The following is a 24,570-nucleotide window of genomic DNA, read 5'->3' as shown; positions in this document are numbered from 1 at the left end:
TTTCACTGTCTTCTTACTTATTTCTGTATTTCTAACTATTCTTGAAAAAAAAAAGACTAATACACAAAGATTGACCAAAAAAAGAAATATGTTTTTCTTTATTTTCCCCAGATACTGCAGTCTTGGTGAAACCATAGACCCAAACATGAGCCAGTGGGCAGCACTTCTTGGGATGACTGACATATACCAGGAACAGGTCCTGGGTCTGTACAGTCATGAACGCTTGCCTATGGAGGTGCGTCAGTATCTGGCACCATGGATCGAATCACAGGACTGGTGAGAATAATCTATGCAATTTTGGTTCTATAACTGAAGGGGAATTACCCCTCTAAAATGTTAAATTTTATAACAGGTCATGGGACTCCTAGTGAACAGCATCTTGTGTGCTGAAGATTTACTGTGATTATTTTATAAATCAATACAGTGCCTTCTTCAACAGGACTGCATGATACTTGCCATTTTTTATGAAGCTGAATTAAATGTTCATAATTGCATTCTCCAAATTATATTGTTGTTGTAACACTGAAATGGTTATGATTTGTGAGCTCAAGTAATTTTGGGTTTTCTAATGGTTGTTTGTGGCTTATTTGTATATGATTTATGTTTCACTTCTTATCATATATTCTACGCATGTCTTTTCATTCAGGAAACAAGCAGCCAGGGATCGCTCATTGGCAAACATTATGTTTCAGAATCTCTTGGAGAATCTGGACACACAGTACAGCCGCTTCACACAGGAGCAGGAGATACTTCAGAGCTTCAACATCCGAAAACTAAAATTAGATATGCAGGTGATGAATACAATAGTGCTCCTTCTGTGTTTGACTTAGGAATGTAAATAAGCCAAAGACCTGTTAACACACCAGTCTCCCTTTTTATCTAAAAACTGTTTTATTTGTACCAGTAGAGTATGTCCTGTATATAACTTCATAACACACCTTTTTGAGGGTTATTCACTAGACTGGTATTGTAGAGAATTCACAGGGCAATTGCAAATTTTAGGTTGGGGGAAAAAAAAAACCAACCTGTGCTGAATCCTCTTTTTGTTTGAACGGTACCTTTTGTTTAAAATCAGTACATCTGAGAATGCCTTACTGACCATTTTTTTTCCCCCCAATACATATTTCTTAATAAAATATTATAGCGAATGAATGAATGAACTTCCTCCATTTAAAATTCTACTATAACAGAATTCCACAAACCAGAGAGAATATAGCACTAGCAATTCGTTTATTATTACATTAATCAGCCCATCCAATAAAAACAGACAAGTTGTTAACATTTAGTAATGTTTATTTAACACTGATGTTAACTATTTAACTATTTAACAAGATGTATACAACCATAAAACAAAAGTTTAATACCAATAACTTGGCTTCATTAAACCATACCAAATTGGCAATCATGCCAACGTGGCCTGACTACCCTTTTAAACCATTTACTACCATATCATTCCATAGAATTTGTCCATGAGGATGACCTTTTTTGCCTTTATTGTACCATGACAATGAGAATATAAATAAATAAATAAAAAAAAGAGGTGGGGGTTGGATATCCATTTGTGCCACTTTTAGCTTGACTGACAGGATTTAGATTGTGCTGCAGCATCATATTGCTCCCCAGCTTCACACATTTTTGCAGCCTTTGTCCTTGACCTGTACCATATCCCCGGCAATATATATACCACAGAACTTAGTGCCATTGGCATTTACTGGTAGTGTGCTGGTGCAGCGCTAAAAGTTTATATAATTTTAACAGTTGTGGATATTACTGGTAACACTTGTGAATCAACTTAAAATGTGGGTATATACATGGACAGTACCTTTTGGTATACAAAGAATGTCCTAAGTAGATATTCAATACCTTAAAAACAAAATATACAAAACATAGTGTAAACTGTGACAAAAAAGTGAATTTCAATTAAGAGTGAAAAGTTCCCACTCACACTTTGGAGAGCTAATAGTATATAGCTCAATTTGATAGCTTGTGGGGTCCGTGAAGGCGACCCCACAAGCTATCAAATTGAGCTATATACTATTAGCTCTCCAAAGTGTGAGTGGGAACTTTTCACTCTTAATTGAAATTCACTTTTTTGTCACAGTTTACACTATGTTTTGTATATTTTGTTTTTAAGGTATTGAATATCTACTTAGGACATTCTTTGTATACCAAAAGGTACTGTCCATGTATATACCCACATTTTAAGTTGATTCACAAGTGTTACCAGTAATATCCACAACTGTTAAAATTATATAAACTTTTAGCGCTGCACCAGCACACTACCACTAGACCTACTTTTAAGATAAGAACTTGGTGTTACAGCTGCTCATCCGTTTTCTTCACTTTGCATATTAGCGCTAGTACTACCTTGTTTTCCATTGGCATTTACATTTAAAGGTTTAAAAAAAAAAAAAAAAAGCATTTTTTTCCCAAATCAGAAGGTGGAAAAAGTTGCCCTGTTAATGTATAGGAAGTATATTTTTAATGTAATTGTATGTATTATAGTGTTGTGTCTTTTTTTTTTGCAATTGCATAACTTAATTTGATTAACAAAAAAGATTGTGGTTATTTCCCAGGCCCTATACCAGGCAGAACCACAGAAACTGGCAGAATTAATCAGAGATCTTTTATACCATGAGAAAAACATCTTGTCAGAATTCCAGGACATGCAGGTGTGTTGTTTATCTCCATGCTCTAGAATTGAATGAAAAGTGATACATTGGACAAATGGCTTGATAACAATGTTTTTGTAATTTGACAGTATCAACAAATCCTTTCTGCTTTTATAGAAGAACACATAATTTTTACAATGCATCTAAAATGGTAATACATTGGCAGGTACTTATTTAAGATACCTAGCATTTCCCCTTCATCTACAATATGTATGCATCCTTTAAAGATGTAGGACTCATCCATGCTATCTCGAAAACCGTGGGCTTTACAGGGACACTATAGCCACCAAAATAACTACAGCTTATTGAATTTGTTCTGGTGAGTAGAATCATTACCTTCAGGCTTTTTGCTGTAAACACTGTCTTTTCAGAGAAAATGCAGTGTTTACATTACAGCCTAGTGATAACTTCACTGGCCACTCCTCAGATGGCTGCTAAACAGGACTGGCACTACCTGTAAGGCGACCTAGGGCGCAACTTAGCAGGGGCCTGTATTTGACCAAGAGCCAGACTGCAGCAAGAGACCATCTTCTTATCCTTATCTGGTGTGGTAAGTAGGCAATCCAATATTTTTATTATTTAGTAATATTATTACATAACTAATTTACCTCACATTAAAAGGACACTATAGTTCCAGAACCACTACAGTTTAATGTAGTGGTTCTGGTGTCTATAGCCTGTCACTGCAGGCTTTTAAAAGGTAAACGCTGTCTTTTCAGAGAAAAGACACTGTGTGCAGTACTGGTGTTAAGCGTCTCCACGCCCTGCATGGAGGAGCTTAAAGGGACACTCCAGGCACCCAGACCACTTCTGCCCATTGGAGTGGGTTGGGTGCCAACTCCCACTACCCTTAACCCTGCAAGTGTAATTATTGCAGTTTTCATAAAGTAGCTTAAATGAAAGCATAACTGACGTAGATAATTTTTACAAATCAGTAAATTTGTTTGCACTAAAGAACTAAATTTGGGTAAGAAACCATGAAGTTACCAAATTAACGAGCCAACTGAACATTCTAATGCACAGGCTTGTTTCTTTAGCAATGATTTAAGTTATGGTAGTTATTCTCCACCATTCTAAATAGGGGGCTTAAGTGCAACATATAACTCTTTTAATTTATGTTGAAAAAGGCGTGGGACATATGTGATGTCATGATATGGGCAGATCATATGGGTTTGCGATGTCACATCGTGAGCCTAACATATGGGGGGGCGGCAAAAATCCTTGCACCGACCCTGCTGCAAAAGGGTGTTTCCTGGAGCAGTGCTGCACAGTAAGCAGCACGGCCATTCAGTGTCTCCACCCTCTGCATGCAGACACTGCAGCATTGACGCAATCAATCTGTATGAGAAGATGTTGATTGGCTAGGGCTGTGTTTGACTTGTGCTAGCTCTGCTTTTGACCTGCCTCCTTGTCAGTCTCAATCCTATGGGGAAGCATTGTGATTGTCTCAGACCACCACTTCTGATGTCCGCAGGCAGGTCAGAGGCAGACAGGGACAGAGCCAGCAGCTGCAGATTTTAATACAAGTAAGATTTCACTAGATTTAGGGAGGCAAGTGGTGAATACATGTTTGTGTTCCTGTTTCTTTAATGTGGTTAGGACTGCATGGGATGCCATTTAGAGCGAGTTTTGTTAAATTTCTACTCACAGTGGGATTCCTCTCTTTCAACTGGCCATATCAAGTAGTCGTTGCACACAGCCCTTAAATCACTGTGGTTGAATGGTCACATTTAGTCACAGTGATTATCTAGGAATCCTAGGGGATTCAGAGGTTCTCTGTGACAGAGCAAGACCCTCAAGGTTTGAAAAGATCCTGATGAGGTTTCCTTGCATGTCCCATCTGTTGACCGTGATCAGCACTGGGCTGTGCAAGCTGCCCAGCACCTATCACTATATGATTCACAGGGGCAGCATGTAGGAGCTGCATGTCGAGATCCTTCTCATGCTGCAAACACACAGTACAGAACTGTACTGTATAAACTGTGAAATTCCTCTGCTATTGTGTAGGGGTGGTGTTTGTGTGGAATAAGAATTAATGCTGGACTATGGTTAATGCGGGTTAATGATATTGTAGGGTTAAGGTTAGGGATATGTGTACAGTTACTGAAAGCATAGTGTTAGGGGTAAGATTAGTCTAGAGGTAACTACCAAAAATTTTATTTAGATGTAGGCAACCTTCGGCACTCCAGATGTTATAGATTAAATGTCTCATAATGCTCTTACAGCCATAATACTGGCAACGCATCATGAGAGAGATAGTCCACAACATCTAGACGTATGAGGCATTTAACAATCTGGAGTGATGCATAAATCTGTTTTAAATTCTTTTTCTTTAGTTGCACTTGATGTGTAAAAATTATTTAAGTAAAAATGTGTAAAAAAGATACGCCATTAAATTAAGAAGGAACAAACACAAATTCCAGATTTTGTTTGGTTCAGATTTTGTTTGGTTGGGAAAATTGCCTCTTTAAAGAGTGTCCCATTTGATGGCAAATGAAACCCTAAGGAATTGTGTTTTAATAAAGGTATGTAAGTGCGGTTTTCTGGGTCTTCAGGGACAGATGCTTAGCCCTGGCTAGGCCTCATGTATCCAGCAGACCACTCCTTCTGGGAGAGAGTTAGGTCAGACCCCTAGCTCTTACAGGGAGATAACTCTTACATATGTGCTGTTTGCTGGGTCTTTCAGGGCTTGCTAATTCTAATTCTGTGCATAAGGCTTACAAAGCGTTCATTCAATGGCTAAAAACATTCATCTTATGCTTGAGCCGATTAATGATTGGCTCAGCCACCATTTTCGGAGGTCCAGTGTAAGTGGCACACCATTCTAAAACGGTTTGCCCCCGTACTGAGGAATGACAGCATTCTATTAAACTGCTGTGGTTATGGTAATTGGAGTAACCCTTTAAACTTGATTTGATTTTAAAGTTAAAAGAACCATTTTATTTAGTAGGATTTTTCTTATCTTTCATTGGGAATGCATGTTGTGTGAATTTGATAAAGTTTTTTTTATTATTCTTAACCAAAAAGTAATTTATTCTTTCATAATATGTACACATAATTGGATTTCTACAGTACCAAAGCACAAACCAGAGCTGTAGGATTAGATCCTGTTGAAATATACCTGGTTGACGGCTTCTTGAGTGACAATTTGTTTTCCCTCAATGTGTATTATCGTATGTCCAATAGCATTCTCTCCATCTTTACAGTCTCAAGCTGAGAAGCCAGTACAAGTTCCTATGGAGGTTGGGCAGAATTTTGAGATTGAACTACGAGTCAGTAAAGTAAAGGAACATGCACAGGTGAGTTGTAGCTGCCACTTATTGTTGTGTGGAGAAAGTCATAGTTTTGGTTGTCTGTACTGACAATGGCGAAAAAACTTAAAATACCTGGGACAAATACCTGAAAATTGTCACCCCAGTTTGAAAGGGATTAACAGGAAGTCTGGAGTCCATGTAAATAATCAAAACCGTGCCGTCAGTGTACACTGATTTGCACTGCATTTTTTTCCCCCTTTCATTTATTTATGTAGATATAACATGTTTGATACACGGAATACATTGAGCAAAGAGAATGACAGAAGTTAATTGACAGGAACAAAAGGATACAACATACAGAGGGTACTGAGATCCATGTGTGTAAGTATAGATTCTAAACGGGAATGGGATAGGTTAGATACAAGGTGCAGAAAGTGTGGAACAGGCCATAGTATTTGTGATGGTAGGTACTTTTGGTTAGATTAAAGGTACTATTCGTTCATTAATAATGTTAGTAATAATGTAGAATTTATTTTTGAGGAAATGTTTAAGAAAGTGAGGGTGATGGGTTCCCGAGATGCAGTGTAGATAGAGAAAAGACTTGTAAGCAAAAGAAGGGAATATTAAAATGTTTTTTTTTTGTCAAAAGCAGTGGATTGACCAAGTATGGAAGTACTTCACTTGCGTATCAACACTTTAGTATAAGTGCCGCTACGTAAGAGGAAGACAATATTTTATACTTGAATATATGAATTAGCAAGTAGGTTCAGAGCTTCAGGCAACTGAAATCTGCTCACAAGACCGTACAAGTTCAGATCTGGCCCATTCGTTTGATTTAGTGTACTCTACACATGCCTCTATAGTTGTTCTCTAATGTTGGGGAGGGATGGTTGGCTCTCAAAGTGTATATTTTTTTGTGAGGACTCTGAACATTTTCTATGAAGTGTAGGCACAAACTTGTAATGTCTATGTGATACCCTCTGTCTAAGAAAGCTTTACACTAATAGTAATCTGTTCTATGTCTGTTGCAGTTGCTAGATCATGCAGTGAAGTTTTTGGAGGATCAGCAGGAAACGTTTGACTTCAAATACAAAACCTTTCAATTACTTGGTGAGTATTTTGATCATCAGGAAAATTGTGTCAATATTTGCTGACATGACCGGGCAGGTGCTTGCATATCATCCTTATTACCTTTACCTAATTGGTTTGGATTTAAATGAGCACATATCTAATACTGATGCAAGAGCAGAGGTGATACATCTTTTCTCAAATATATTAGCAGCTAACGGGAGCCATGGGGAGCAGTATTTGAAGCCCAAGAGAATTGAACTTCAACAACAACTTAATGAGCTGGACCGAAAACGCAAGGTCAGATTGGGTGAAATATTAAGTGAGATTTTTTTCGACTATTCTTACAGTAACAGGCTCTAATATCTTGTTTACCCATGATTTTTGTGCCTGGAGCGTTACAGGGATATTTTGCCAAAGCAAATGAATACTGGTTACAATGCTTTGAGTCTATGGATACTTCCTCCAGCTTTTGTTTTGGAGCATTATGACAAAAACAGGGCTCCCCATGACCCTCAAAATCAACCACCTCTGCACCCTAATTAATATTTTGGATATTACACTTCTGTATTACCAAGTACAAATTCAACCTATGCCAATGATAGACTGAGAGCAATGGCCTAATCCATCATCTACCTGCACTTAAAGGGACACTATAGTCACCAGAACAACTACAGCTTAATGACGTTGTTCTGTTGCGTATTTAATTCTATGCAGGCATTTTCATGCAAACACCTTTTTGCATGAGGTGCTTCCTGGCTCAGTGGAGGTGCTCCTGGCTCAGTGCTGCACGGTAGGCAGCTCTGCCGTTCAGCGTCCTCACGCTCTGCATGGGGACGCTGAATTTTCCTCATAGAGGTGCGTTGATTCAATGGTTTAAAATGGCGTTTGGCCCGCCCCTTGACGATTTTTTTTTTTTTTTTAGCCAATCCTATGTTTTTTCCATTGGATAGCATTGGTTTGGCTAAAAATTCTGATGATGTCACCAAGGAGGTGGGGCAAGTACAAAAGATTGTTGAAAAACATTTTTAGGCCTACACATGAAGGTTCCATAAATTTTAAGCTGCAAGATGATTTAAAAAAAAAGGCTTTTGCTTGGGTTTATAAATGTTACGTGTTGCAAATTCTGTCCAGAAGTGATACTGAAAAGTCAAATAGGATTTAATTAGCAAAGAGGTATACATTCTGATTATGTAATTTAGCAATTTCCATCAGCATATGTAGATTATAGATCTGCATAAGCCGTTATATTCATTTAGATACATCCCCTCATAAACATTGTCTTGCACACAATCCTTAATAATCTAACATGTTCACTTCTTATCAATAGTTTTATCTCTGTTTCTGTGTTAAAGTATGTATCCTACATATTCTAGGATTGCATGTCCCCTGCATTTCTAACATTTCTAAAACAATACTTGGCAATATGCTGTTCATAAAAGGGACAACCGCTGCTGGCCAATCAAAATTGACATGCTTCTGATTTGTGCTTGTTGCATAACTTACACCAATAAAGATTCCATATTGTGTGCAGCTGTAAAAGGAATTCTAGATTGACATCTCAACCTTTCATCTAGTACAGCGTTCCCCAATTAGTGTTCCGCGGAACCATAGGGCAAGAACAAAATTTGGGTTCCACTGCGATTTGCCCATCTAGTGGCCCTTTAAGACTGTGACCGGGACCCTGTAGTAGCGGATGCTAGGACGAAGTGACATCTTGTCACTTCCTCCCAGACAGAGCGTGCTGCAGACTCACCACTACACACCCACAGCCATCAGCACTCTAGGCAAGCCACCCTCCTGCTGAAAAAAGTAAAGAGGATGCCTGCAAAATATAAACCTTTTGACCTGTGTGTCAGTGTGTGCTTCTGTGTGTATATGTATCTGTGTGTCAAGGTCTGTGTGTTTGTGTATCAGTGTGTATCTGCCAGTGTGTGTATATCTGTGTACGTGCCAGTATCTGTGTGTCAAGGTGTGTGTGTGTGTGTATTTTTGTGTATCTGTCAGTGTGTATCTGTGTATATATGTGCCAGTGTGTGTGTATCTGTGTTTAGTGTGTAAATAACTGTGTGTTTTTGTCAGTGTTTTTCTATTTGTTAATGTGTATGTATATCTGTGTAAGTATATATGTGGCAGTGTATGTGCAGACATCCTAGCAATCAAACACCAACACAACACCCCTGAACTCCAACTTAAAAATTATATTTAACCCCTTAAGGACTGCGGATGTACCTCATACGTCCGCGGCTAATTTGAACGCTGGAAGCGATCGTGATCGTTTCCAGCTGCTCTATGGGTATTGCTCGATGTCTAGGCATCATACAATACCCCGCCTCACTGCCGGGCACCCGAGTTATAGCTTCCCCCGGAGCGATCACTTCTGGGTGGTGCCTGGCAGTGTAGAGCAGAGAATCAGAAGCCATCAGGCAGGCTTCCGATGCTCTGCCTATACTGAGTGCCTCGATGGGTGAGACACTCCGTAAAAGTAAAAAAAAATAATAATTAACCCCTCCCTCTCCCTTCCCTTGTACTTACCGATCGCCGCTGTTCCCCCGCCGGCGATCAGTCTTTTTCTGAGGAGGGACTGTCTTCACCCTCTGCAATTTAGGACCCCCAGGGGCCATCATGGCGATCACATGGCTGCAATAGGTGTCCACAGTGCTGCCAGCAGGGGAAGCTGACAGGCAGTACCCCTGCTGCTGAAAAAAGTAAAAAAAAAAATAGTTTATTTATATATATATATATATATATATATATATATATATATATATATATATATAATCTCATCATACTGAGCTGAGCGGACGCAGGCAACATCGGCTGCTGCCACAAATGAGAAATTAAGCCACAATTACCTGCATAGCCACCTAATCTTGACACCCACGAGCTGACATTCGACAGAGGAGCCTGTGAACAGCATCATGATGCCACCTAAGTTGATATTCTGCTAGATACCGCTCGGCCACCACAAGTGGCCTACACACACACACGCACGGCCCGGGGGAGACGGCCGCTCTCCCGCCGCCACCACACTCGGCTGACAATCTGCAGAGCCCACGTCCCTCCCTATGGACCGGCGGGGGTTATCCCTGCTTACGAGATGGTGGCAGAGGTACATGCGCCTGAGCAAGCGCCCTGCCAATCCCTGCAAGTGCGGCTGGATGCCTTATTTCACCGCTTCTGGGAGACACTGGAGCGGCGAGCAACCCAACCACCGCCCCCGTGAGATGCGGAGGGGAGAGGAGGAGAGGGACGGAATAGACCGTCCCCGGGCACAGCCACACAGCGTACACCCAACGGCGTGAGCCCATCTAGGCTTAAGGTCATGGGGCTAACCCCCCCCCGAAGTACAAGCCACACCGCCGGAGAGTCATACACCACCGGCGGTGGACGAACATCAGGCTCCCCCGTAGCGCCCACAGCGGGAACTACCCGGCCTCCCAGAGCACCCGAGTCTGTGGTCCAGAGGTGCCGACCGTCAATGAGGCCTGGAGCGGGGGAGGGATCCTCCGCCACACACGCACTCTTTCCGCTTACCGGTACCCCCAAGTGCCGCCTCCTAGGATGCCCAGCAGAGGTATCGGCTAAACACGATGGTCCAATGACCGGCCACACTCCCCGTTCTCGCACTACACTGTTTGCCGCTGCTGCACGAAAGACCTGATAACGGAGAGACACCACATCACAACTTTACTGCCGACAGACATTTCAGGCACTTGAACTCGGACTTCCCCTCACATGTAGGTCGGTGGACTGCACAAACAATGGACCTGAAAGCAAAGAGTAAGCTATCTACTTACCCCCCACCTAGGTCCACACTAACAGTACCCGCCGAGCCTCATCATACCTACACTTACCGCTCTACAGGACTGCGCTGCAGGAGAGGGAGAGATCCAGCCGCTATAACAACCCACACGGTTAGCTTGCCTAAAGCCTGCTCGGTGTATACACACCTGTTCGTTTGGACTGAAGCATCTGAACCTCAAAGCACACACTGTTATAGAGTTAATCAGTTTTATGCTACCGTTCATTGACACACTTAAACGTATGTTTGCTATCTCACTGCAATGGGAGCATTACATGTGTTCACCTACTATAACTGTATTCTCACAACTTGTATTGCAACACATAGTTTAAGCACAGTTAGCGGGAGGCCTGGGTTGCATATAAACACCTTGCGACTAGCAAATGCATAACAGCTGACTCATAGTTTAACCTACACTGTATCACACTATTGGAACAATTAGACTAGCTAACGTATTGATAATTTAGCATGTTACTTACCGGATCTCACGATCCTTAGCTTGTATTTTCATACTACAGTTTAACGACAACAAAACTTTAAAAAAAAAAGAGGAGGCATCGCCATTCTGGAAATGTAACTTACTCTTGTTGAGAGATGTATCCACCCTATACTGTAAATCACTCATACATCTCCCCCGTTTTCTCTTATGTACCCCATCTGATTTGCCTTCAATAAAAGAAAGATTAACAAAAAAAAAATTAAAATAAAATCTCATCATACTAAGAGTAAAATTACACGTGTGTGTGTATATATATTATAAAAAAATAATTTCAAACTGTAAAAATATTTTTATTAAATTATATATATATATATATATATATATATATATATATATATATATCTCCAAATACACTTAGAATGATATATATATATATATATTGGGGCAAAAAACAACAAATAAAAACGCTAACTTTGGCCAGCGTTTGTGACTAAGTGGATACTACAAAAAACTGGACATACCTCATTTTGAATACCATGGGTTGTCTACTTTTTCAAATGGTATGTCATGGTGGGGTTCATTTTCATTTCTGGGCTGCCATACCATCTCCAAGGCAACCTAGCCAATCTGGCAAATAGCAATTTACAAAAACAGAAATTGGCAAATCTTATGTTTGACCCTGTAACTTTTCAAATCACCATAAAACCTGTACCCAAGGGGTACTGTTGTGCTCGTGAGACATTACTCTACACAAATGTGAGTGTTTTAGAGCAGTTAAATGTATTCTACTGATAATATCATCTGTATAATGGCAGTTTGTGTGAAAAATGCAAAAAAACAAACAAATATAAATGCTAATTTTGGCCATTGTTTGTGACTAAGTGGCTACTAAAAAAGACTGGACATACCCCATTTTGTCTACTTTTACAAATGCTATGCCATGATGGGGTCCATTTTCATTCCTGGGCTGCTATACAGTCTCAAAAGCAACAAAGGCCCAGAATACCAATCTGGCAAATTTAAATGTGCAAACATGGAAAAGGGGAAAGCCCTACATTTGACCCCTGTAAGTTTGCAAAAACCCGTAAAACCTGTACATTGGGGGCACTGTTGTACTCAGGAGATGTTGCTGAACACATATTGGGCTGTTCTTTGTCAGTAACACTTAACAGGAGCTGAGAATCCATGCCTAAAGTACAATTTGTGTGGAACAATATCACAGAAGTTTGACAAAGACTGGTGGTAGAATTAGTGCATGGAAAGTGTTAAAATACCACAATTTGAAATACCCTAGGGTCTCTACTTTTAAAAATATATATGGTTTTACGGGGGTAAATTACAGTGTCCCCAGCTTCAAAAATGTCCCAAATAGGACATGGGTGCGTGATGACCAGCTGAGAAAATTCCAAGTTGGAAAACTGGAATGCGCAACCTCCAAATAAGGTATTTTAGCCCCCAGAGAACCTGACACACCTGTACGTGGGGGGTATCACTGTACTCAGGAGATGTTGCTGAAAACTTATTGGAGTGTTCTTTGGCAGTAACCCTTAAAGTACATGTATTCTTACATTTCTATGTGTGTCAAAAAAATCACCTATTATTATTATTATTTTTTATTTTTTTTTATTTGGTAAAGATTGGTGGGAAAATGGTTACATGAAAAGTCCAAATATTTTTTTGTTTTGTTTGTTTTTTAGTTTTTTCATTATATTTTATAAAATATGTTTTATACTAAATTATATGATATGAGTAAAAGGAAAATTACAGCAAACACCGCAGAAATGTAAAAACAGCTCTGGTCCCAAGTGGTAAGAACATTGAAAAGTGGATTGGTCACCAAAGGGTTAAACACCAATAATACACACAAATGTACATCTGCATTTAAAATCCAACACTACATCCAAACATCACATAAAAACACACCCTTTATTAATATGCTAAAATTATATACAAAGACTAACACTACACACAGAAGCACACCTGCTCCTAAGTACTCCAATCTGATTACTATCTTTAGAAATTAGTGTATATATACCAATGAACAAAATATGCCAAAAAATAAAACATTGCACACTGTTAATTAAAAAGTTAGTGTTACAGCGCAAACTTTTTTTTTTGGGGGGGGGGGCGAGGGGGTTCCACGATTTTGGTACACTATGTCAGTAGATTCCACAGGAAAAATTCAATTGTATAATGCTTCTATTTAGCACCTTTGACTTTAGGTTAGCTGTAAGTATACTATTTGTACTTGAGGCTGTACTAATTACCCTTTTGTTTGTCTTCTTTAAGGAGGTCTTAGACCAGATGAAGGAGCTGCTAGGGTTGTGTGAGACTCTATTAAAATTTCTTGAGAAGGAGCTGGAGGAATGGCTTATGAGGCTAAAATTGTCCTGTATTGGAGCCCCTATGAATACCTGTCTTGAACAGCTTGAAAAATGGTTAGTATGAATACAAAACAATGTCTTCCAGTAGTAAGCAGTGGGAGTCATAGTATATCATCATAAACAAGCTTATTTGCTAAACCAGTAATTAAGGAGAAAGGACGAGAGAATTGCAAGTTTTAGGCTAAAGTAGCTGAATTGTGGAACAAAGTAGCCCATGTGTTTTTACCTAAAACTTGTATTTCTCATGTAATTTCTAAACATTTCCAGATTAGCGACTAAATCACAAAGAAAGAGCAGACCTGATCGCTAACGTGGTACCATCTCATTTTTATTTTAGAGTGATACAATTCTTGAAAAAAAAAAAAAAATCTTCCTACCTGTGGTTTTATTTTATTGTCATGAGTCAAAGAAATATAATAGGCAAGACAGTCAAAGATTTCATTTTTAAATTAGGCGATTTAGATTTACTGACTTATATTTTAGATTACATTTTTTGTTTAGTATGAACAGAATTAAAAGAAAAGAGAGGGGAAAAAAAGGAAAATAGACATTATAATGTTTAATCAAAAGTTCACTAAATATGCTCTTTTGTGAATCGTAAGTGTAAATGCACAAAGTTGACGCAACATCGGGGGCAACAAATCTGGAGTGCCAAATATTAGAATATTTAGATTATAAAGCTAATGGTGGTTGGCTCGCTATAACCTTTGTCAAGCAGCAGTCTGAAAATTTGAAAGTGAATTTAATTTTGGATTGAGTAGAACTAACTAGTGAATTAATGTAAGGTTGGCAGGTAAGAGAGAATTTCTTTTGTCAAATGGTTTTATTCATCAAGGCTTCTATCCTCTATTACCCCCAACGTTGCTAACGACTATGAGAAGTTCCTCTGGAGCACAGAAAATCATGTAAAAAAACTAATGTTTCCACTACTATCCCAGACCTTCGAGTTTGACATTTTACTGTACAGACTTTGAACAGGCACCATGCTGACGGGACCCACAAGGTCTAAACTGTACAGTCCATGGCTGGTTTCTAGTCACTGATCCTTTTGAATCATAACCCATGATTTTTAAACGGTTTAAAAGCTTTTGGATCAAACCACATCCATTGCTAATGTTACCTGCATAAATGCATGATGAAGTCTGAAACACAATGCCTGTCTTTGGACATTGACATGTCAAGCGTTAAACTCTGGGATAGTCGTGGAAATATAATTTCTTGAGTGTCTGTGCCTAAAGGGAATTTCTTAAAGTCCAACTTAAGATCTATAGAGGTGATGCACAGAAGTAGTTAAGAACTTTTTTTTTTTTTATGTGAGGTCAAGAAATGTTTTGGGACATACACCCACCCACCAACCCACCACCCAACCTTCTCCCCATCCCCCTACCTTGTATCCTTTTTACTCTATCCACCTTGTTAAATGAACCATAATAAATGTACTTCTTTGGAATAAATGCTTTTACTTTACCATCACATTCTTTTGACACAGGGTGACAAAGTTGGTTGAGGTTTTCTTCCAGATGCGGCGCCTTCTGAAACTTCTCAATGAGCTTCAATCACGTTTGACGTATGAGGGCGATCCTCTGAAAACAGACCCTCCAATCCTGGAGCAGAGACTACTCGAATTGCTGTGCTGTCTTCTGAAGAAGTAGGTGTCCCATGTTGACTGCTTTGTGGTTTTTAATTTTAATAATACAGGGTCTGATGTGATGTGTTAATATTCATTTAATTGTATTTGTACCTCCATTAGCATAAACTGATTAATAAGTATCTCATTCTGTGACAGAGATATTAATAGTTCAGCTTATTCTCTCGGTAAAACCATTTGGCAATCTGCACTGTTGAATCATTCAGAAGATTTAAATAAATTGTACCTTCAGCATAAACCATTATTCTGTGTAATGGTACACTTTACCTGTATCTCATGTGTCCTCGCCAAGATAAATAGGTTGTATCAATTGGTTCACATTAGAGATACCATATTTTCTTTTGTTACAGCAGTTGTTTGGTACTGGTAATGAGAGGGGTCTTGAAGAGAAATGTTTTACTTAAGTTTGCCCAAATTGAAAATGTATGTCATAATATCTCCCACTTATCATTTATTTTCTGTACACAAATTGCAGCTTTGCATAGATAAGTACATTGGGTACAAAAAATAGGTTATATGTGGCAAGCTGTCCATAAAAAAAGATAAATTTTCTGAAATTTGGATTTGTATATAGTATAATAGTATCTTTTACATGGTAATAATTTTTAACATAATAAATGTACCGTAGTTATTAAAAATACAAGTTTACAGGAGAAATGCGTTTTATTGTTTTAGATGCAATTTTTTTTATATATATATATATTTTTTTAATTATACATTTCTAGTTTTCTTGCCATTGACTAGGCTTCATTTTTTTTCCAAATTCAATCAATCAGGGCTTTTGTAGTGGACAAGCAACCAATCATGGCTTATCCATGCAGACGACCTTTAGTATTGAAGACCGGTCCTTCTTCATTCTCTGTGAGAGCCAGGTGAGCTTTGATTGACTTGGGCATCACATTAATATAGGGGTGGTGTGAAGCAGGAATCAATAGGGTAGGAGAGTATGTTTATTAACGATACTAAAAATTGTTGGGAATTAACCAAGGAATCTTAATTTTAGGCCAAAACAGCCCAGTTGGGGAAATAAGTCAGTTAAACTTGCAATTACCTGTTATATTTCTTGTATATGTTCATGGTTTTAAAAAAAGTAAAGAGGAATTACTTGGAGTTGACTGTAGTCTGGGAGTAATTGATCTTTTTATTCCAGAAGTCACTTACAAGATTATTGTCTGTATTTAGATCTGTGTTCTTAATTGGACGTCTTTTTATTTTCAATCCTTAGGCTTCTTGTGAATTTGCCAAAACTGAGACATAGTATGAAGGTTTCCTATGTAATGGATAAGTAAGTCTGTTTTGTGTTTTTTTTTTTTTCTCAAGTAAAAATTCAGTTTGAATTTGCTAAGATCTTCAATTCTTAATGCATTCAACGGATCTTAATATCTTTTCACTGATCCTTTCGAATCATAACCCATGATTTTTAAATGGTTTAAAAGCTTTTGGATCAAACCGCATTTCTAATGGTACCTGCATAAATGCATGATGAAGTCTGAAACACACTGCCTGTCTTTGGACATTGACATGTCAAGCATTGAACTCTGGGATAGTCGTGGAAATATAATATAATGCGTTTCTGTGCCTAAAGGGAATTTCTTAAAGTCCAACTTAAGATCTATACAGGTGATGCACAGAAGTAGTTTAGAACTTTTTTTTAATGTCACCAACAAATGTTTTGGGACACACACCCACCCACCACCCATCCTTCTCCCCATTCACCCTACATTGTATCCCTTTTACTCTATCCACCTTGTTAAATGAACCATAATAAATGTCCTTTTTTGGAATAAAAGCTTTTGCTTTACCCTCACATTATTTTGACCCAGGGCGACAAAGTTGGTTGAGGTTTTCTTCCAGATGCGGCTCCTTCTGAAACTTCTCCATGAGCTTCATTGACGTTTGACATATGAGGGCGATCCTCTGAAAACAGATCCGCCAATCCTGGAGGAGAGACTACTCGAGTTGCTGTGCTGTCTGCATTCTTTTAATTTTGAATGCAGTTTTGTTACACAGACAAAATACTCTGTGTACGGGGGCGGGGACTGACCGCCATGCTGACCGGTCGCATGCCACAGAGGCTCCTGTTGAATTTAAGCTACGCGGCAGAAATTGTGAAATTACCGCTAATAACAGGAGAAGGTTGGCGCCACCGTAGACTCCAAGATCGGGAATTTTGGGGCCCCTGCGGTACGAAACTTTGAAAGCTGCGGCCTACTTGGGAGAGGAGCGGGACAAATGTCCGCTCCCCTGCTCGCAAGCCTGGCTGCCACACTACAGACCTGTGATACATCTCACAGGCCTCGGTGCCCCCCCCAACCCCCTCCCCAACTGGAGGGAGCCGATGTTTAGCAACATACATCAGCGGGACCTGCCTGGCGCCCGGGCCCATGAGCTTCGCCAACAACATGGCAGCCTCAGGGCCCACATCGGGCGTGACCACACTCACTGCTTGCAGGCAGCATTACAATCAAACGCTTTACCTCGAATCTCTGGACTATTGCAGTGGAACTCTTCACCCGACAGAGTAATTTTGGCTTACCTAGCCTCCGTACCCCAGAGCTTGGGTCTGGTCCCCACGACATCCTTCCTGGGCATTGAGCCCCTAGAGGACATTCCTTGAACCGCAGCCCTACTCCTGGATGGAACACAGTTGCCAGGAATCCAGTTGTTGGCCATTAAAGGTGCCGGAACAGAGGGCCAAGCAGTCGGCTCATACAGAGCCCGGGGCTGACAGAGTGGCACTCACCGGACTCATCCTCTCATCAAGATCCAGCTCTCACTAAACCTAGATCGGAGGCAGGAAAATACAAGTCGAGCTGGGCCTGGAGGGCAGCGTGGCTTTCCCAACGAGAATCCAGTGGCGTTTACACTAATTTGCTTTTCTTAATGCGGGCACTGCTCCGCATATTGATGTGCATCTTCAATGTTTTGGTAATTAATACTTGTGCACGCAGTCATATCAATACCGTAAACTACTCCGCACTTACAAATGTATAGCAGCAATTACCGATTTACTTAATACTGCAGCTTAGCCTAGTTCAGAGATAGACCATCATTGTATAGCATGTCAGCGTTTATCGGCTAGCACAGCTTACATAGAAAAGGGTGACTACAGTGCATTCCATGCTTACCGATGTAATCTCATAGGCCCAGCATACCCTCCATGCCTGTTAGTACAGCTAAATAGCTAAGATGACCGTGCCTGCCTAGTCAGCCTGTATCACATTAATACATAAAAAATGAGGTTGTTTAGATCAGGAGTTATTTACATGTTGCATTCCGTACATTATATCTAGTAATGTCCCGAACAGTTCGCCGGGAACCGGTCGCCGGCGAACATAGCCGCGAACACGCGCAATGTTGGGTCCGCCCCCTATTAATCATCATAGAGTAAACTTTGACCCTGTACCTCACAGTCAGCAGACACATTCCAGCCAATCAGCAGCAGACCCTCCCTCCCAGACCCTCCCACCTCCATGACGATTAGGGGGCGGACCGAACATCGCGCGTGCTCGCGACTGCGAACACGCTATGTTCGCTGGCGAACGGATCCCGGCGAACTGTTCGGGACATCACTAATTATATCCTGTCATGTAAACATATGTACTAACTTTAATTCCTTCATTCTGTAGTACATTAACTATACCTCAAAAAAACTTGATAGACCAAAAAATAAATAAAATACTCTGTGCACGTGTACACCTTTTAGTAGAATGCGTGCATGAAAATAGTTTGAGTAGGTGGCAAAGAAATGAAAAAGAAAGCAGATATAGAGGGAGATGATGTAGACATTATGTGAAGATGTAAATATATCTTATGTTTTATGATGAGCTTGGTAGATCAAATATACACTATTTGTTTCCACTTTATGTTGAAGTTGTACTTTTGCTACAGAATCTAATTTTTTTTTCTTTGTAGACCGAAAATAATATGGTCAGAGCGATGTAGAATTCTATAAACCTAAGTACATAATGTACATACATTAAAAAAATAAAAATTATTCAGTTTGTGCACTTTACCATAACAAAATAACATGGGGGACAAAGTCATTGGGTATGGGTCTTAATTATAATTCCAGGTGTCCCCCCCTGGTCCCCATCCATTGGCAGTGGTTGAGGGCCCAAATTATAATATTAATTATAATATTCATCCCCCACCCATGGACAGCAGGTGGGGGCTCTAATGAAACAATGGGTGGATATTGGCATGTCTGTGGTGAGCCCTTAAATGGCAACGATTGATTAATTTACTTGCATCTTTTAGAAAGTTTGGCTAAGGGATTGCCACCTGGGGGAAACCATGATTAGTCCTGCCTCTTGAATATTAATATAAGGTCCCCCACCTACTGCCTTTGGGGGGGAGAGGTGACTAACTCCATAGGTGTCTGTAACACTGTGCAATATGAGATTTAAAAACTTAATCTGCCCATTGAAAAAAAATAAAATAATAATATAACCCCGCCCCTATAAGGTTTGTTTGTAATCCATAAATATGTTACCGCACTTGCATATATTGGCAGTTTTTTCACATATAGCTTAATAAGAGTCTTTAAACTAACTTTACAAGGTTCCTACAAGGTTTGTTGTACTTTACAAGGAACCTACAAGGTTCGTTTGTAATCCATGAATATGTTACTGCATTTGCAATTTCATATATTAGCAGTTTTTCACATATTGCTTATTAAACTAAAATCTTTAAACCAACTTTTTTTTTTCTGTTATTCTTTGTAGGAATCCCCCAGACATCAAAGGGTAAGCAATTAACCTATTATTGGTAATTTGTCTTCTGTAACTAGATTTAATAGCATATACAGAAGAAACAAAATATAAGTGGAGCTCTGAAATACCTGTACAAGCAAATATTTTGGATGTGTAAATAGAACTGTTGTTATGATAATCTGTAAATTATAAACAAATTTACACATCCAAAATATTTGCTTGTACAGGTATTTCAGAGCTCCACCTATATTTTTTTTTTTTTTTTTTTTTATAAATTCTTTATTTTAGTTGTGCAGGTGATCACAAGATATAAACATACGCCACAATAGCGTGTTGCAAGCATTACGGATAGTAGACAGTGGCATAGAAGTTCGCACATTTTTTAAGTTAAGTAAAATAGCACGGTCACATGCTTGTCCAACATATGCAAAATATGTGTAACGTGTCTGCATTGCTTAATAATAATGATAATTTCGCTTAACGAGGTTAAGTAACAGGCTTATAGAATTAAAATTATATGACTATAACAGGAAAACAGGATTACAAAACGCTCAAAATATATCGCTGGCTGCCACAGTGAGATATTTGCTATATAACTCTAGTTGTCAACCTAGCACATATATAGGGTGTCACCAGATGCTGTTATATACATATGAGATCCTCAGTTGGTTACCAATAGAAAACACATTAGGAGATGTCCTGAGATAGAGGGGCACCAAAGCAAGTGAGAGTAAATGAAGTTCTTAGGCTTTACAGTGATATGAGTAGGGTGTATCTATTGCAAGGTAAGGATACCGCAGGTGTCCTCTGTGTGATAAGAGCTTCCCTGTAGACTGCTTAGCCGATGCCCTGCTGTGGGAGGCTGCAGATTTGTAAGAGCCAGATGGCGGGGAAGGGTGTCAGGGGTGTCTGTAAGTCCTGCAGGGGCATAGCAAGAAGCGGCTTTATGGATTCCAGTAATTGTCTCCTCTGCTTGTCGCTGTGGGAGTCTGCGTTGACCTTGCAGGTGAGCAGTGTCTGTGTCTGTGGGGTTCCCATTGTCAGTGTGTGGGCTCTGTGCTGAGAGGGGGACTTGCCTTCTTTTGGTTGCTTTGCGGGTCGCGGTGTCATGCAGGGTCTGGCTGGAGCCTGTGTGCCCCTTCGATAGGGCATCACTGTGCTGTGCTGTCTTGTCCGATTGCGTTTACGCGGGAAAGGTCTCCGCCGCCGGCACCATGTTTTAGGCCTCCGTGTCCCAAGAATATGTCTGGAGGTGCCGTGAGGAGTGCGGGTGGAGGTAGGCTGCGGTTGGACTAGTGGGTGAGACCGGGTCAGGCCCTGGGAGGCATTCCACCTGTTGTGGTGTTTCCACTTTCCCTCCAGTTTCCTTGTTGCTTGCTTAGGGTCACCCTGGCCTAGATTTATGTCATTCCATCTATTGCTGTGGGTCGGTTCTTCGGTAGCATGCTTTGCCTCTCTCTGCAGGGTTAGTTCTTGGTATTTGGCCCAGAATTTATCAAAGGCCCTGGCGATACCATCCCCCTGGGTGGCCCGTGTCTTGGAGGTTTGAGGTAAGACGGGTTTTGGTCCGGCGGCCATTTTGGCTCCTTCCGTGTGGGAATCCGATTCTGCAGGGCCCTTCAGGCTAGGACGGGTTGAACCTGCCTGTGCCTTCTGGGGGACCGGGATGACCCCCGCCGGTCCATAGGGGGGAGGGTGGGAGCAATTATGGGCTCCGTGGACGACCGGAGAGCAAGGAGAGCGGCCGTCTCCCCCCGCCTCGGCCTCCCGTGGGCCACGTGGTTGCTTCATCGTGGAGTAGCTGACCGTCGGCTGATTTACCGCATGCACCGTCTCCCCGGGCTGCTTACTAGTGCCCAGTAGGTGAGTGGAGCGATTCGTCGATAGTTGTGGCTCGGTGTATTGTTGATTTGCTTGTTTTGGGCCCGGAGCTCGGGCGGCATGCGACCGTCCACTCCAGCAGTCAGGCTCCGCCCTCCACCTATATTTTGTTTCTTCTGTGTATGCTATTTTGTGAAGGTTAAGGGAATCCTCCACTTAAGTGTTGAGCCTGATCTCACCTCACTGTATTAGTGTGCACTTTTTTATTTATACACAGTAGATTTAATAGCAGTTTACTAAATCTTTGTGTTCTTCTCCCTCCTATCATTGAAAACCTGAGCGTTTTTAACCCCTTAAGGACACATGACATGTGTGACATGTCATGATTCCCTTTTATTCCAGAAGTTTGGTCCTTAAGGGGTTAATGTGATACGGCTAATGATTGACTTTCAAATCTTTCCTCCCACAGGTATCGCAAGTTTAATGTGCTTGGAACACCACCCAAGGCAATGGAGGATTGCCAGGGAGAAGGGCTGATGGTTGAATATAAACATCTGGTAAGAGGATCTTTTCTTTTGAGATTTAACATGTTCGATGTTTTATTGCAAATGTGTGCAGGATTTAAGTGTAAAGTTTAGTACAGGTATTTACAAAAAGGTGTAATTAAATAAATACAAAAATCAAACAACAACTGCGTCTAGGGCACTTTCAGTTCAGCATGTCTAAGTTTAAATAAAGATATGACCTTGTAAATCTTTTCTCTAAGGCAAACTCTAAAAGGTTCTATATTTAAAAGAAAAACATTTGGCACTAATGACAAATTGGATTCATGAGTTTGATTTATCTTGGTTTTCTTACTGGTACTGCAGTCATCTCCTCCATTATGATTCCTTACCAAAGAACAGGATGGTAACAAGGACTGAGCGTACAGTCACAGGATGCCTAATCTCGGAGTGAAAATTTGGCCTCAGCGGGACTACGTTCCGATTAGAACGGTCCTCCATGGGGGCACTGTTCGGCCCCTCCGCGCATTACTGGCCGATAGACCTAACTCACCTATGGCGTCTCTTCGCTATTTACAACTAACACACTACTACGGATCTCTCCCGCATAAGGAACGCCTTCACAGGGATCTTACGTGGTTTGAAGACCTATGTCACCGGGGAGACACACTTGGTAAAGCAGTATCACTACTCTATCAACACCTGCTGGTAGGAAGCACCACGTCAAATAACACCTTTAGGAGACTATGGGAACAACAACTAGAGAGCCCGATCTCGCAACCACAGTGGGACACAGCACTCCTCTGGCAATACAAGAGCTCCTCCAGCTCCCATTATCAGGAAGTCAACTATAAGTTATTATCCATGTGGTATAGAACACCAGTCGTATTACACAGGATATTCCCGACGACACCCCCCACATGCTGGAGATGTCAAGAGGAGAGGGGTACGATCATACACATCTGGTGGGAATGTCAACTCATCACCCCATATTGGGACAGTATCAAGTCTGAAATCAAAACGATGCTGGGAGACGACACGGAATGGTCTAGGGAACTGGCCCTCCTACATATCACCACCCGGTCTATCTCTGGCTATAAGAAGTCCATCCTACGTCACCTACTGAATGCAGCTAAAGCCCTCATACCTGCGTACTGGAAACGGACTGAGGCTCCCACGGTTGAAGAATGGCTACACAGGATCGGAGACATACAACTGGCGGAAGCGCTACAGGCGTCCCTTGCGGGTCGGGGAACCAGGCACGCGGAGATGTGGCAACCGTGGTTCGCATACCAAGTTACTGGGCGATAGACTTCCTGTAAGAGGGGGGGAGACTGTGACCCAAATGACAGTTAACACTCCGCACCACTGACAATATGGGTGATAGGACCTCCACAGCAATAGGGGCACCTCCCAGGACTGGCAGAATCAACATCGGCCCGACGACCTGATCCTCACACACACACCCCATGAGGCTAAGAACACACTACCCACTCGAGATCCCTCACTTTTACCGAGTCCAAGACGCCGACATGTGTGCGGGGTGCGCTCCGGGGAGCTGAGGGGGGAGCTCACTACGATAGCCACCCTAACTCACCCTATCCCTCCCTTTCTACTTTTCTATCTCACAATATTTAATCATACTGAAATAACCGATAACAGGGTACTGTAAAGGGAATATAGGATGGCAACATCACTCTGGACACCTTGAGCCGAGAGACATGGGTACTCGCACAAGGGATAACCTGATGTACTATCCCGACCAAGAACACAGGCATACACACTCACCTACTCACTTAATATTCTCTCTGGCATATACACAACACCTCATTACTATACCCAAACTGCCGCCCAGCCTGGTAATGGCACAATGCAAAGTGTTATTTTGTAACCGCCAAGGGATATGTATGTTCAGGTGCTTGAAACTCCTCGATCAACATATTAAGAAACCTGTTTAAATCTTACTATGCTTATGCCTAAGGTTAAACGTAAACATGAAAAGTTATGTTGTAATTAAACTCTGATAGATGCAATGTTATTTTTGATACAACCAAACCTGAATCGCACCTCTTCGGCACCATCATGGTGTAATTGTACTCTTCAATGGCCTGCGAGCCGATCCTTTCTGTAATCTCTCTCTTTCTCTCTTAAATAAACAGATTTACAAAAAAAAAATAAAAAAAAAAAAAAAAAAAAATTTGGCCTCAGGGCTCAGGACGCTCACTCGGCTTATCTTAGATGTGAATCCTTATTGCCTTGAA

General features: G+C 40.8%; 1 protein-coding gene across 1 annotated transcript in view; it reads left to right on the top strand.

The window, feature by feature from the left end:
• The window catches only part of STAT2 (signal transducer and activator of transcription 2), a 72,240-nt gene that overhangs the window by 15,666 nt on the left and 32,004 nt on the right, over window positions 1-24,570 (top strand). Inside the window, exons 2-13 of the mRNA XM_063426708.1 lie at window positions 112-276; window positions 647-791; window positions 2,577-2,672; window positions 5,879-5,971; window positions 6,958-7,036; window positions 7,206-7,294; window positions 13,528-13,676; window positions 15,112-15,270; window positions 16,047-16,142; window positions 16,496-16,555; window positions 19,998-20,018; window positions 22,276-22,363. Of these exons, the coding sequence (XP_063282778.1) occupies window positions 146-276; window positions 647-791; window positions 2,577-2,672; window positions 5,879-5,971; window positions 6,958-7,036; window positions 7,206-7,294; window positions 13,528-13,676; window positions 15,112-15,270; window positions 16,047-16,142; window positions 16,496-16,555; window positions 19,998-20,018; window positions 22,276-22,363 (1,206 nt within the window). The 5' untranslated portion in view covers window positions 112-145. The remainder of the gene's footprint in view (window positions 1-111; window positions 277-646; window positions 792-2,576; window positions 2,673-5,878; window positions 5,972-6,957; window positions 7,037-7,205; window positions 7,295-13,527; window positions 13,677-15,111; window positions 15,271-16,046; window positions 16,143-16,495; window positions 16,556-19,997; window positions 20,019-22,275; window positions 22,364-24,570) is intronic.

The sequence above is a fragment of the Pelobates fuscus genome, chromosome 1 (genome assembly GCF_036172605.1).
Source record: "Pelobates fuscus isolate aPelFus1 chromosome 1, aPelFus1.pri, whole genome shotgun sequence".
Lineage (NCBI taxonomy): Eukaryota > Metazoa > Chordata > Amphibia > Anura > Pelobatidae > Pelobates > Pelobates fuscus.
The sequence above is the reverse complement of the archived record's forward strand: the minus strand, read 5'-3'. Positions and strand labels throughout refer to the sequence as shown.